A 15709-nucleotide genomic window follows, 5' to 3' on the forward strand; every position below is an offset into this window, starting at 1 on the left:
AAAAGGAAAAAAGGAGAGTATTTCTTTTTGCATTAGCTACCCCTGAAAATATCACACCCATGATCTGGTGTGGGTTCTGGAAAGCAAAGTGAATTCTGCTCTTGCCATGAGAACAACAGTCTGGCTTATTAACCATGAGTCTCTTTTCTGCTTTCTAGTACCTGCTATGTGTTACTTGGAGTAACAATTTGATTTTGTCAAAGAATGCCAGCTTGAGATAAAAGGAAAAAGGAGAATTAAGTCTGCTCTCCTGTAGATTAGTGTACCTGGCACTGTCAGGAGCAGTAAGAGACATTTCTTGCAGTTAAATTAATAACTTGCATGAACATACACAAAGAGATAACCTCCCACTGCAGATTTAGCCATTCCAAGTACAACATACCCGTACTAACCTGAATAGTGTCACACTACTATTTCCATCAAGCCCTTCCTGCTTTGTAAAGCTCCTTTGCCAACCCATCCTTTGCAAATAACACTGTAACCCAGCTTCAAGTTAGTGACTGAGCCCAGCCCAGCAGAACCCCAGCACTGATGACACCATGTTAAAGGTACCTTTTTAGTCCATCGTTTTACCCCATTATATCCTTTGGTTACGAGCTGTCTATGAAAAAAGCTGTTAAAGAAATGAACCTAAAGAGAGAGAGAGAGAGAGAAGAGTAATGAACACAGTAATTTTCATGCACAGTCATTCCCCTTCCCAGGATAATTTATACAAAACAACTTGTAATGAGGCAATATTTAATGCAGGTTTAGAAACACAACCCCAGTAGGGACAAACAGAGGCTTTGCTAAGCCTCAACCATTACTGTTCTTCAGCAAGCTAATAAAATAAGCCTTTCTTCCCTATAATATATCACATGAGCCACTGCAGCATTTATATTTACATTTTTGCATCTCCAGGCATATCATGTTGAATTGTTTTGTTGGGGATGGACATGGGAGAAAAACGTCAGGACAAGGAGTTAGTTTATGCTGCTCTCTACAGGGACAAGGAAGACAACACCGGACTGGAAAAGCAGGGGTGGTGGAGAAGGGAGTAACTTTTGGCTTTAGTTGCTGGAAGCTGAGACTCAGTAAATTAAAATTGATCAAAACAGTTATGAGATTTAGTCCAACAACACTGTCTTTGGTATTCAACTGTTACGACCAGCTCCCAACAAGAACAATATTCTGCTATTGAGAAGTATTTTTAAAGTATGAACGATCCATTTAGTTAGTGAAAACTGACATTTATGACAAAAAGATGTAGGCTTATGGAAAAAAAAAAAAGAAATAGCTCCAGGTTAACACCATTATTCCCTGTGCTTAGCTTCTTTCAATTATAGGAACAGATTAATACAAATAGAATTCTGCAACATCTGTTTTTAATAATTCTGCTAGTGTAGAGGTGGTATAAGGCTTGAGTTGTTACTTGAAAAAAAAAAAAAGTTATAAAATTCAGCATCTGAGAACACCGTCTAACACCCATTAGCTATGCCAACAGACTTCAAAACCACATTCTGAGGTACCAGCACAAAATCTCCCATGAGAATTTCAATTATGCACTAGGAAGAAAAAGCAGACACAAGCAAACAGATACAATCTCCAATACCCCAAGCCTAGCACACTCAGGAAATACGGAGAATACTAATGAAGAATCACCATCACCTCCAATCAAAGCAACAACGCTCTCTCCTCAGAGCTTGAAGATTTTAAGAACTACATTGTGCAGAGCTCATCTAAGAATGGCTTTGTTTGGTTCTTCCTTTGTGGTCTCACCTGAAAACTGTTCTGCCCTATTAGTAAACAGATGGGTTTTTATAATTGTCACTGCTGCAAATTTAGTCACAAAATGGGGGGGGGGGGGGGGGGGGGGGGGGGGGTGGTGATCTTGATTACTTTTTCTTTGCTTTCTTTCTCTCAACTGCCACCAACAGTCAGGCACTGCAGCTGCAAAGCTGTAAGCATTCTGAGGAGGATGCACAAAACAAGAGTCCTGCAGAGTCAATACTGCCAAGGAACCAAGCAGCTCCACACAAATTCACATTCACCAGGCACGCAGCTGACACAGCTTGAGCTGTTACAGCCCCCACAGCTACGAGGTGGGCGGGAGGGTGAGTGCAAGCAGCACATGTGCATGGTTCAGATGCTAGCACTCATGGTTTGTCATCTCAGCAGAAATCCATCTTCATCAGAAATTTCAGCTGAAACACCAGGCTGGTGAGCACAGGCATGAATACAGCACTTCAGAAGCAGATAAGCTGGAAACAGAAACCTCTGGGGAAGTAAGGAGAGTGGGACGGGCCAAAACAGGTACATCAGTGACATTAGGCTGCCACAGAGCTAATACAGTCAGCCCCTGAGACAAGAACAACAGCACCGAAAAGGGAAAAGGAAAGGTAGAAAATCTGAGCAGCACATGGCAACAAATTATAATGGAACCATTCAAACCATCATTGAGTTGAATTCTGGTTCTATATCTGAAGTGTGCAAAGTTTTGCCCTCCCTTCTCCATCTCTCATCAGGTACATTTGTGTAATAACAAAACCCCCTCACCTTTTCAGGGACTGCATCCATTACGAGTTCACCATACATGTTAATTATCTGGAAGAGTTAGTAAATAGTTAAATACATCACAATTTTTTAAGACCCAAATTCACAAATGCCCACGAAACATAGGCCCCTACCCACCTAAACCAGCAATATGGAGAGGAGCCTTTAGAGCCACATTGTCTGAAGGACAAGCACTGCCTCAATCTTAAATGCAGTTTAATTCAATTTAAAGCTACTGGTGCATGCCCTGGGCTCTGCAGCCTTCCTTTTTTTTTGGCTGTGGGCCACAGTTTGCTGTTTCACTCCGTCATTCTTGTAATCTGCTCAAGCTGGGGATGGGGAAAGTTACTAAAACCTATATGGGTAGCCACTATTTTATCAAAATAGTACAACATCATTTCTTCAAAAGGAAACAGTCTAATTGTGACACCTCTCAACTTCCAGACTTACTGCACCTGTCACTGTAAAAGCTGCCCACCACTCCTCTTACTGGTGAAGTGTAAAGTAAGGATAGTTCACCTGCAATGTCAGGTGTACAGCTGATATTCCAACATAAATGGGCTAAGAAGGGTGAGGGAAGCACATAAACACCAAACATCTCTGACCTGGTCATTCAGCCAGTTCTGGCCTTCCAGTGTAGCCAAATCATCCATATCTAGCATGTGCTTATTATAGAAGACCCGGAAATTGCAAGTGGAGGTTTTTGGATGTTTTTCCCGATACTTCATGATTTCCCTGGTGATAAAAGGTTTTCTAAAACAGGATTGAAAGGGTAGAGAAAAATCAAGTCAAGGTCACGTCAAATGGATTCTGTTCCACTAGTTGTTCGATGTAGAGCATGCAGTAGCAATGCAAGTGATTTGCTCTTTACCAGGTGTACAATGTGATACTGCTACACACCTATGGGAGAAATCTTCATTAAAGACTTCTTTTAATCTTCCCATGACATCTTTTTCACAGAGTGGCACTAAACTGCCATATTTCTTCATAACTTCATCTAGGAATCCTTTAAATATACCAGAAAAATGAAAGTGCAAACATATAAAAACCTTCTGAGTTCACCAAACCAATAAAGCTCTCAGTCCTTACAGGTACAAGCAGCAGTTATTCTGCACCCAACCAACACGCAGCACCACACATGCCAAGTATATATTTAAGAAAGCTAAGCTCAAATTGGCAACATTAAATGAAAGCGGGGGTAGGGGAAGAAGGACAAAAATAAAAATGCATTAATCTGATCACTCAGCTTCACAGGAAAAGATCAGCCCCTGTTCTTGCCACACACATTCATATCTACAGCAAACTAATTATACCAGTGCTAGAGAAGAATCCATCCCCTTCCCTACTCCAATTAGCATTTTAAATCATTTTACTGCAACGTGAAAAGCCATCAGTTCCTGCAACAGGTTTCATTGAAAAGCCAGTATCCTGTCCTTATGGCAGGCAGAATGACTCTCCTCAAATGCAGGCAGCTGGAGCTGGCAATGCTTGCAGTCTGCTCAGTTCCGCTGCCGCACCACAGCGAGCGGAAAAGACGCCAGACAGACTCCCAGCAAGTTTAACTCCTTTACCCTTGTATCCTGGGGATGGCATTTAAGGGGACACAGACAGCCATGTCAGCCTGCCACTGTCCAGGAAAAGACTGAGCAACCACACCAGAGAAAGATATTAACTTGGAAATAATGAAGAGATGAACGCTGGAGGAATGGAATAACCTAGGAAACAAGACTTTTTCTTTCTCAAACACAAGATTGGAACACTGGAGATATAAATTCCACACAAGCGTCCAAACCTACTCTGAGAATGAAAGAGAATGGAGAACAGGATTTCAACACTTGCTAGTAAACAGGAGAAAAAAGACCAAGTTATTCAGCTCTCTGAAAATGAATTTTCAGATGCAGCAGAAAACATGTGTTCTGTGTACAGAAAGCTGGATCTGAGATCAGAGTCCAGGAAAGTTGCACTAATCCAAAGTCCAGGACTCTTCTGAGGCTGGGGTATGATGGCAGAGCATCACTGGATAGGGCAGTGTGTGCTTACTAAGGCTTTAAAAACATTTCCTGGCAACGTTTTAATGTTTAATGTCTTCAAGATCAGAATAGGAAAAAGCAAGATGAGAGAAACATTGGACAGGAAAAGTGCCAGAAGAACAGCAGCAGGAATAAAAACCAAAGGAGAGAGACTAAGAAAAAACCCAGAACACAATGAGCTGAGAATAGCAGCGAAGATATAACAAGAACTGTGACAGAAGGAAGGATTGAAGAGCAAGATCAAACTACAATGAAGCATTCTTCATGGGAAAAGAACTTTCCTTGCAACTCTGCCACACTTTTGCCTAACAACATTTATCCCTTACATCTCAGTAAACTGTGACAGGGAAGGTGTTTCTCACTCTGGCTAGAAGTCTAGCTAGACGATGCATGGGGCTTACGAGTGTACCTTATTCTGTTTTAATATATAAAAACTTTAAAGGCTTTTTATTAATACACAGAAGAACTGTTCTTGTCATTACAACTAAGAGCAGCAGAACTCCAGACCTCCAGCAATACTGACCTCACTCGGGCTGGTGTAACTCAAGGAAGAGAATACAAAGTTCAGCCCTGGGGCAAAATCAGATACCCATCATGAACAGGAATTACCATGGGGCTGTTTGATACCGAATAGCACATCTGAATGCACTAAGCACTGGAGCCCATTAACGTCCCAGTTCAGCTGCTGCAGAGAAATTCAAAACCCAGAGCAGCCCTAACACTTGCACCTCCTACATGTTTCTACCCCAGCAACTCTTGCCAGGTTAGCACTTTTAGGGTGCAGTTAATTATTGACAACACTCCTAAGCACGCAAGAGCTCCTGTACATAGTTATACCACAACTAAAATTCTTCTTTACAGCTTTTCAGCTGAGAAAGCTATACTGTCAGAGCACAAAACTTTAACCTTTGCCACCGTGATACAACCTTGGCCTGTTAGAGAAGACCTACATCTTTTTTTCTGATGGATAAACTTTAAAACTCCATTGCAGAAGTGATCTCTTCACTGGGTTACCAGTTTCTCTCAGTTCTCACACAGAATCTGGTCCTTGCTGGATCACATAAAGCCAGTAACAGATACACATCCCACACTAACTTGCAGATATGGATGTGGAGAGCTAACTCCTCTCTTGAGATTCACTGTCTCCTTCTTCACATTTTGCTTTAGAGAAATCAATTGCAAAATTGAAGGACAAACAGGTGGGCAGAAAAATCAGAGCATGTAAAACTTCAAACAATACTTTTAACACTCATTGACATCAGCCTAAAGTTTATGGGACTCTAAAAAGCCAATTTCTCCAAAGGAAGTTATCAGAACATCTCTGATGGTACAAAATGGCACAAAGTGTTACCTTACTGCTCCTTACTCTGTGTGTAGAAAGCTGTTACACATAAATAAGACACCAATTACTATTTTTATCATGCTCCTCTTTAGAGAGACCATTGCATACTGCATGCTCAGCATAGCACAAAAAAAACCCCAAAGCCTTTTGCTGAACCTTTGCTAAGACAAGTCTTTTTGAAAAATATTGTCTCATAGGATTCATTAAGCTTACTCTATGAACAATTGGAGAGAAACCTAAGGAACAGTGAACAGTATTTGGCTATTAAAACCTGAGTTTAAGGGATTTAGTTTAAGAGCAAGAGAAGAGAGCATAAGGGTAGAAGGAAGCATTACAATACCCAGGATTTTCAAAACCCAAATTAAGAATAACAGTTGTCAAATGGTTAAAAACCTGAATCTTTTGATTCCACATGATAAGACATCTAAAATTTCTATCAATATTTTTCTGCAGATTCTAATTAAACTACATTGTATTCTCTAAAATAAAATAATCTAAAAATAGCTTGTAAGATAAACATTCATTTGTCCCTCCTTCATGCAGCTATCCTCATTTAATCAAATGTTATACTAAGTGACCTTTACAATTCAGAGTAAGAAACCATTTTTATAAAGGAATTAACACAATATGTAAACTCCACAACACATGCAGCAGCTTTCAGGAACTCCTGGATGCCCTAAGATATTTAAAAGGTATACCACAAAGCCACGTTGCCAACTGCTCGTCAGCCACCCGGGAAGTTTTCTGACTGTTCCTTTTGCCTCCCTTCCGAGTTCCTGATTTCAGTCCTGTGCTTTCTGGTGAAGGCTCCTCAAGAGGACTTTTACAGTAAGGGTGATCTAGTAATTTCGAATTAAAAATGTCCAAGTTTAAGGAGCCTTCTACTTCCATCTGGCTAGAGCTGTCCTCATTCTGTGTCAGCTCCATGGATAAAGGTCCATTTGCAAAATTATCGCTGACATCAGAATCCTGCAAGGAGGATTGCAACAGTGTCATTCCATCTACACCCACAACCTCCTTGGATTCTGCACCATCTTGATCTGAAACAGCAATTTCTTTTTCTGTCACGGAGATGACAATGTCACAGCAATGATCCTCCACCAGAGCCCCGTTGGTCTCCACCTGGTGCAAGATTTCTGCCTCTGGAGAAGCTCTAACGTGCAGTTCTGGTGGGACAGCATCCACACTGCCATCCTGCCCTCCGAATTCTGGACCCTCAGGACACGGCTCAGCAGACACATCCTGCGTGTGGCAGATCTCAGGGGCACATATTTCATCCTCCGCTCCTAAAGATTTGGGTGTATTATTGTTCATATCTGACAAGCTGTACCGCTTCCAAAGACGCTTACTTTTAGATTTCCAGGAGGAAAACAAATTACACAATCTACTTTCAAAATCTCGTTGAAGCGTCTCTTGATGGTCCCTTGTAACTTTCTGCACCCACCTTTGCTTGATTTTTCTTAATTTGCAAGTCTTGCCTCTTGCTCGAAGTTTCGGGAATTTTATGATTCTATACCGAAACCTAACCATAGAAAGTTTCTTATGCATCATAAATAAAAATCTCTTTTTTACAGAATGATGATTAAATTTGGACCTCTTTAGAGCTGTCAAGGGGCCACAAGTTCCATTCCACTCCCTTTGCAACAGCATTTCCTTTTAAAGTTGTTTAAAACTACCAGGACTGTGTTGCCCTCATCATTATTGCTCTGCTCCCTGCTAGATACAAAACCTCCTTTCTTTACAGGTAAGGCAGCACCTTCCAGAGAGCCACGTGAGACATCATGGATACAGCCAGGGATGCTACTGAGAACAGCAACAGTTTCAAATTCTTCATTCCGGGATCTTCACTCTGAAAGGATACATTGTTGAGTTTCCTTACTGCTTCTCCAGAGGAGCTTCTAGCTTCGTGATAGGGACGGGATCTTTTTGCTCTCAGTAGTTTTTTAAGGAAAGCTGTATGACTCAACAGTAAGTTTTGGAGAAGTTTCTGCAGTTAGAGGCACATCACGAGCCCACCTGCTTTGGAGCTCAAGTGTCTTCCTTCTGCACCACAGTCTTCTGTACAGTTTGCTGTGATTTTAGCTCACAAACATCTGAGAACTCTGTCTTTTCTTCTAAGTTAGGAAAAATTGCTCTTGGAAGCAGTATTTCCCAAGCTTCCCAAAACCAATGGTCCATCTTCCAGACTGGGCCAGCAGCTGACTTCTTTGCCAAAGCAAATCTCTTCTATGGCTTTTCATTTTTCTGCTGCATTATGATCTTCAAAAACAGCTGAAAGAATAAGGGAAATTAATTCAGAGTTATCGGGATTGTAACATAAGAGCAAAATACTACGGCACATCCCTCAGGCCACATGCCTGTCTAAAATTCCACCCCTCCTCCAACCACAACCCCACATTCCCGAAGACATTTTCACTTGCACCGAAAGGAAAAACAAGCAACAGTTGCAATGGTTCGGGTGCGTAAGCCGGCTTTGGTCATTTACCATCCCTAGAGGTAGAGCAATAAACAGGTAATTCCCACCCATCCCATGCTCCCCATATGGAATTCATGACTTTAGCCTGCGGTTAAACCTCTCTCACTGCCTTAGGGCAAGCAAGTTAAGCAGCTCGCCTCAAAAGGCCTTTGAAAAACAAAACTTTGAAGTCCAAGTTATCAACAAGTGTGTGCAGGTACCCCACCCCATCAGCACTGCACAAAGGAGCCCTTACTCTTGTGCAATAAACGCAAGCAGCCTCTGAAAACACTTCATAGCTCATACCAAGTTTTCCTTTAAAGGAACAGCAAAACACAAACACCCACAGAAATTTTGATTCTCTGACGAGATAAAGAACGGCACAGTTTACTCCTGAAGTAATCGCTCTGTATTTAAAGCAACACCTCACTCGCATGACACCGCCACTATCAGCTTCTATAATCAGCATTTATCTTTGCATTAACAAAGCAGCGCCAATGCAGCACAACAGCTAATCGTCTTAAAAATTCCTTTCCCCACTAAAAACCCTGCATCTCAAAATGTTCAATAAGGATATATCTGAGACTACACAAGCATGTAAAGCCTGCAAAGTAATATCTGCTTATCTTCACTACGTGGCTAAAAATATTAATTAAAAGTTAGAAGAATACAGAAACACAAAGGGAAAGCAAAAGCAGCACACACAACATGGGATGCTACACGCAAATTGCCCCGGCCTCACTATGTATCCCGTATTTTAAAAGTTTGTATTTTTCGCAAGTTCAGGAAAGGATTTTGTCCTGCCCTTCCATCACACTTATTCTGACTTACAGGCAATTATAGCCAGCTTTGCCTTAGCCATGTCTGTCCTAATCATTACACACAGGCATCTGTAGCTCAAAATAAAGGGGTCTAGAGTTTATAAATGAAAATAAAACATTAACAATTGGACTTTTAAAGCAAGTATGAATGACACCTGCAAAACCAGGTATTCAAAGACTGACTTAAGAAACTCTTCTGCATTTTTCACTCTACTCATCTTAGACACAAACAGCAGAGATAGGATTTTTTTTTTTTTTTTTTTTTTTTTTTTTTTTTTTTTTTTTTTTTTTTTTTTTTTTTTTTTTTTTTTTTTTTTTTTTTGAGGATTGAGAGGGGAGTGGAAATGCAGAGGACAAAGAATATAATTTATCATTTGGGTAAGATATTCCCATCACACAGAAAACTGCCCAGAATTCACTAGACCTAAAAGGTGGAAAGAAACCTGGCTACCTCCACTGATAGACATCTTAACAGCATAAAAGCACTGTAACAGGGCCTGACTCTCTGTAACCCTCTATTACACAACATACAACTGGGTTATCAGAAAAATCAGGACAAAACATCTCATCACATCAATTTTCTTGTACTTGCTCATCTAGCACTTCCATATTTCTCTGTCCTAGATGCAGTTTACTCCTGCTTTTCCACTACAAACTATGTGTCTGTCTATTGTGTGCAGCACCTACAAAACATTCCTTGAGTGGCCTCAGCAAACAGCAGCCAAGCCACAGGCTTGCTAGGACAGTTTATTCCAGACACATTTCACCCAGGTAAAACAAACAAACCCAGGGAAATCTCAACATTCTCAACAGAGCCCCATACACAAGGGGCTTCTGCCAACACAGGGCTGAGCACTCCAAGGAGAGCACAGCAGATGAAGGCAAGGGTTTAATCTTCTAAGGCTCTGCAACAGGTGCCACATACCAGCTAATTTTTAAGAAAACTCCTGAACAATTTGGAATCATCACCTTCCTCCTTGCTCTCCCACAGCCAATCCCAACAGACACTGCCTCAGACATAGAAAAATGAATTTCTGAATGGCCATAGATTATGCAGGAGCTGAAATTCCTACAGCTGCCACTGTTCTACCCATAGGAAACCGAACTCATGATCATAGCAGGAAAAGCACGGAATCAGATTCTAGCAAAGGTAAGTCCTGGTAACAAAAAGGACCCAAGGCAAACCTGAATGGAGACAAGAGTGATGCTACAGTTTCAACACAATTGCAACAGCAATGGAAATAGACCATTTGTTCATTGGTGTCATGAAATCCAGCTTCTTAAAACTGCAACAATGGAAGCTGTTAGGAAAGCTAATCTACCTACCTGATCTTCTGTTTCATTTTTAACTTAGGTCATTTAAAAATGCTTTAATTATAACTTAGAGGATTAAAAAAATTCATGTTTGTCTGTGATGCCCTCACCAACTTCTCCACATCATACAACTTTTCTGTACAAAAAAGCTTCTCCTTGAAGTGTAAATAAAGTTTGAGTAAGCCATTTAATCCAAGCAAAGTTTTCTCACCCTCCCCTCTCCCTTTTCAAACGCGATCAGCTTTGAGTCTGGATCCCCTTAAAATAAAGACCTCCAAAGAGCAGTTAATCCCAGACCCTAGGAGCTGAAACAGTTCACTTTTCTAACAGCAGTGTTACTTAGAGTGACAAAAGATAATCCATATGCAAATATTTAATTCAAGATGCTGCTTGAAGAACTTACTTTCCACCAGTGCTACAGGAGTATCACTGGGTTTATTTGGCACCATAAACCAGCAAGACAAAAGGACAGCTTAGAAGTGCACTGCTAGAAAAGGAACTGAAGTGAGCAATGTGAAACCAAAAATAAAGCAAGCACTGCCCAAAGTTTAAGAACCTGAAGAGAAAGTGAAATATTTGCTCCATTCATTAATACAGATGAAAAACCTCTGAACTGAGGAAATTGCACCACTAACAGAGTTGTTTGGCTAGTCAGTGGAGGTAGCCAGGTTTCTGTGCTGTGTGACTGCATAGGGATGAGGACAGTACTACACCAGCAAACCTCAAAAAGCCCAAGATGCACACGTCCCAAAGACCAAAAGTGAAAGAAATTTATCTTAACTCACCCCTTCAGTTGTGTTTGATATACCATCTGCAAATGGTTAAATATTAAAAGACACAATCTCTTTTGCACTGGATGAAGACAACCCCAGACTGCCACACCTCTGTATTAATGGCAGATTCTCATTATAGATTTGCTTTATACTCAAAGTTTTAAAAAATATGTTTGGGAACCACTCAGTTTTCAGAATACTTATCCCAAGAGCTCTGGTAAGTTACAAGCAAACATGACTGTAGCAACTTGACATCAAGCAGTGCACACTTGCATGGGAATGGAGGAACATGAGGCCCTCCATCCTTTATGAGTAACAAATTCAGTGCACACACGCTGTATTTTCCTTAGCTCAATCAGCAGATCGCTCCATTTGCAACTTACACGGCTGCAACTTACATCACCTTCAGTGAAGTCGAGTACTGTAAAAGGTACTTTACATTCATATCTTTCATCCATTATAAGCCTCTTAGTTTAACCACTCAGTAGTCCTTGGCAGTCCTACTTATTTTTGAACAGTTTTAGAGACCCCAGGTTTTAACTGAAAAGCACATAAATGGGGAAGACAGTCCCAGCAAATGCTGCTGACAGGACCGTACCAAAGGTTTCTAGGTGACATCTGAACTGTCAGACCACAGAAACCTTTCGTCCACACAAATGCAGAACAAACCCACAGCAGTGCAGAAGAGCTGCTCCTTCACGCTCAAATCACCACAAGCCATCTAGGGCTCTGTCAGCGTGCCCAGTGGATCAAGAGATACATGGAAATTCTTCTGTTAAAGAAGCTTGTTTTTAAGAGCATCAGTAATGTAAATAAAGCAAACAGCTTTGAGAGTGTGGCCTTGCGCAGGCAGGAGTAACTCATGCATCCACCTGCTCCCGTGGGAGGCAGCTCTTACAACATCCAGAGTTCAGCCCTTCCCAGTGAAGGTCTGGGCAGCTCCCAAGGACAGGAGGTAAGAAGGAAAGAGAAAGCCAGCCTGAGACCATGGTGTGCAGCTGAGATATGCTATGCAAGAAGATGCCCTCCCTCCCCCAAGCAGGATCCAAAATTGGAAAGAGAGAGAGGAAGCTGCAGAAGGGTGTCTCTCTTCAAACCATGGCGTGGCCAGAGCTAAGCAGATAAGGTCAGGAAGTCTGAAATGACAAAATTAGCGCATGCAAAAGCAGACTCACAGCACTATTCCCTCTTCTCTTTATTTTCTGACCAGCAGAGCTCCGTGGATTCTGTTAAGCAAACATTTTGTCCCAGAGGTGAAGCAAGCCCCAGGGAAAGGCACTTTGACAAAACATAACTCATGAGCACAAGACCATACAGAAATAGCCAAAGTCCGAAGTTACTGACTCAGAGGAACACAGCAGGACACGTAGCCGGTGACCTCATGGTCACACTGCAAGGCTTCAACTCCTACTGTTACCACGGACTCTTCTCTCAACCAGCACTTCTGAGAAATCACAGTCTCACCTAGCTGGCTACACAACTACTAGATTTATTTCGGGCAAGATGATAGAGTTTACTTAAAGAAACATCCTCCTTTAGCAACTAGATTAATGGAGATAAATATATTAGATAACAGACCTTTTAAGAGAAATACTGTCACAAATCAGAGATGGAAATTTTTCTAGATTAAAGAATCCAAAGATCCTTTTGTATAAGCAAAGCATAAGGATATAAATATTTTTTAATCTTCAGGCTTCAGACTGATTTTAATGAAATGTGACTCAAGCTTTGTCCCTTCCTTCCTGAATACCTCTGCAAGGCAGAAGCACGGAAGTAGCTGAAACAAAGTCCATTAAACTCTGCTGTCCAAGCTCTGTGAAGGGAACAGAAATTGGCATTTCATCTGAGGTCCCTGAATGTGTCTGAGGTCAAGGGTCTCCTTGATGCTTCCTGTAGGCCTTCCTTAAGAATGTATTTCTACAAGTATTAAACACATTTTCCTGCAGCTTTTAAAACTGAGTTCTCTTTTTGCGTTAGTAACATGAAAAGATAAGATGATGGTATTACCAAAGGCATTCCATCTCTCTTCTGAGCTAGAAGTCTGGGCTAGAACAAGTGGAGTTTGGAAATGGTAGAGCACGTTAGTTAAATGTACCCTGCGGCCGAGGAACACATCTCTGCCGCGCCTGTCCCGTCCGTGGCTCAGCACCCACACCTGCTGCTGAGCGCCCTGTCCCGCCAGGCCAGCACAGCTTGGAAGGGCTGAGGGAGGGGAGAGCAAATAGCACCAGAGCAGATAAGCGCTGTGCTTACACTGCAGAGAGACTGCGAGTCTCGGGGAGAAGACAACCTGGGGGCAGAGAAGCGGGGTCAGAGCCCAAATGATGGAGAAACAAAGCTCTTGCAACACCTGAAAATTCCCTTCCACAGCTTCCCAACCCCATCAACGCCCCCAACTCTCGCAGCACGTAGTCAGGGAGAACCTCCCCGTGCTGCCCAGGGCGCATCGTGCCTGGACTCCCCCCGACTCCCGCCGGCGGGCTCACAGCCCCGCGGCAGCCCCCGGCCAGCGCGGGGAAGCAGGGCAGGAGGCCGGGCCGCGGGGAGGGCCGGAAGGCAGCGCAGCCACGCGCGGCGCCCCTCGGCCTCCGCCCGCCCGCCCGCGGCCCCCGCGCCGACAGCGCCCGGTGCCCCGCCGCTCCGCGGCCGCGGGGCCGAGCTTCCGGGCGGGCCGGGGCCGCCGCCGCCGCCCGCCGCCCCCCGCTCACCTCCGCCCGCGGCGCCGCCCGGCTCAGCCCGGCCGCCGCCCGGGCCGCGCTCCGCCCCCGCCCGCTCTCGGGCCGGAGCTGCGCCGGCGCCGCCGCGTCAGCCTGCGACGGGCGGGGAGCGGCCGGGCGGCACCGCGGGCAGGGCCCGCCCGGGCAGCCGGCGCGGCGCGGCGCAGCGGGGCCGGGCCCGCGCTCGGCCCCACCCGGCCCCGCCGGGCCTGCCCGCCTTCGCTGGGCAGCCCGCGCCGGGCAGCCGTGGGGCGTGTGAGCTGCGCTGCCGAAGGTGACACGGGCCCTCCCTGGTGCTCCGGTCCTGCCGGGAACTCGGGGCCGCCGCTGTGCCCGGGAACGGCCGCGGAAACGAGACGCTTAAAACGTGCCAACCTGACTTTTTAAAATAAACCGTTAATTAATATCTCGGTCTGTGGAAGTGCTTCTCAAAAACCCAATCTACAAAATAAGAAACTCAACAACATGACCTTTTAAAATAAGCCATTAATTAATATCTCGATATATGGAAGTGCTGCTGAAAGTGCCCAAATTAAAAAGTTCTGCTGTTAACTCTGGTCCCAGCAGTCTGGCAAAGCTGCTTCTCCTACGAGGCAGGGTTTGTTTCTCCATGTGCTGCCATGAGTGGGCCATCCAGCATCTCTGTACCCCAGTTCCCCTGCCTGCACCCGGGGAAGAAGGTACAGGCCAGTTTAACTTCTGTGCTGCCTTGTACAGGGACATCATGGAAATGGGAAGTGCTCCAAAACCATTGCATTTTTGTTGCAGGGTGGAGAAAGGTTACACTTCCTCTCACCCGGTAGCCCCTGTGAGGAGAAGCTGAAAGAATTTCTCCAAATAAAAGAAACCAGTGAAGCAGGAACGATTGGGAAACAGCCACGCTGCATCGTTTTCTGTTACGGCTTTGCACGAAGCAAACTATTTCGTGATCATGCAGTATTCATTATGCTGTGCATTCCTTCAGGAATTACAGTATCCAGGCTGTGGGTTGTGAAACGCTGTAACAAAGAAATATTAAAAAAGAAGGGATAGAGAAGACAATGGGGTGATGCAACAAACAAAACAGCAAAGTCCCTGCCAAGCTGAGAGTTGTTGGCTTTTATCTGTTTGTTTGAAAAAAAAAAAAAATCCAGCCTGGCTCTCTCGTTAAATACTGCGCTTTCCTAAGCAACCGTTTGTTCTTCCTGAAGAGTAAATCCAGCCAAAGATGGGCTAAACAGTTTCAGAGCAACAGGATAAGTCCTCTGGCCTTTATGAAACACACAGTAAACAGGGTGCACAGGGCAAGGCTCAGGCCATGAAGTTAAAACAGGAATATAATAAATGGAAAGAGGATTCCTCCCCCAATCCATCTGAATGCTGCAGAGCTCTCTGCGTCTAACAGCACCTCTGTACTCGCATCACGGCCTGACCCAGGCAGTCGTTAGTAGAGTCTACACCAGGCACTTGGGACACATAAATGGGAGACCAAGTTCATGAGATCCTCTTAAAAAATCATATTTGACTTTTTAAACGTGGGGTTTTATGAGCCTCCTGGTTTCGCCTGTGAGGATCAGCCTTATCACACGTTCCTTCTTCCTCCCTGTCCATGAGGGCTAATAGCAGATCTTTAAAAACTGGAAGCTGAGATTCTCAGATGAGTAAGATGCTTGTAAACACCGAAGCTTTATGGAATGCTTGAAAAACATGAGACTTGTGAAAATGAATAAATAAATAAAAGCCAGA

General features: G+C 43.7%; 1 protein-coding gene across 6 annotated transcripts in view; it reads right to left on the reverse strand.

Moving 5' to 3' along the window:
• Window positions 1-15709, reverse strand: part of SENP5 (SUMO specific peptidase 5) — a 165594-nt gene that overhangs the window by 25743 nt on the left and 124142 nt on the right. For 2 of the 6 annotated variants that reach the window (XM_040074419.2, XM_040074420.2), the window contains exons 3-7: window positions 6603-8175; window positions 3433-3538; window positions 3138-3285; window positions 2536-2583; window positions 553-630 (exon numbers count right to left, since the gene is read on the reverse strand). In XM_040074419.2, coding sequence (XP_039930353.1) covers window positions 553-630; window positions 2536-2583; window positions 3138-3285; window positions 3433-3538; window positions 6603-7554 — 1332 coding nt within the window. In that variant the 5' untranslated portion in view covers window positions 7555-8175. Of the gene's footprint in view, window positions 1-552; window positions 631-2535; window positions 2584-3137; window positions 3286-3432; window positions 3539-6602; window positions 8176-13274; window positions 13528-13975; window positions 14031-15709 lie in introns of those variants that run through there. The other 4 variants (XM_058421969.1, XM_040074414.2, XM_040074415.2 and 1 more) reach the window with 4 other exon arrangements.

This window comes from Hirundo rustica, chromosome 10 (genome assembly GCF_015227805.2).
Source record: "Hirundo rustica isolate bHirRus1 chromosome 10, bHirRus1.pri.v3, whole genome shotgun sequence".
Taxonomy (NCBI): domain Eukaryota; kingdom Metazoa; phylum Chordata; class Aves; order Passeriformes; family Hirundinidae; genus Hirundo; species Hirundo rustica.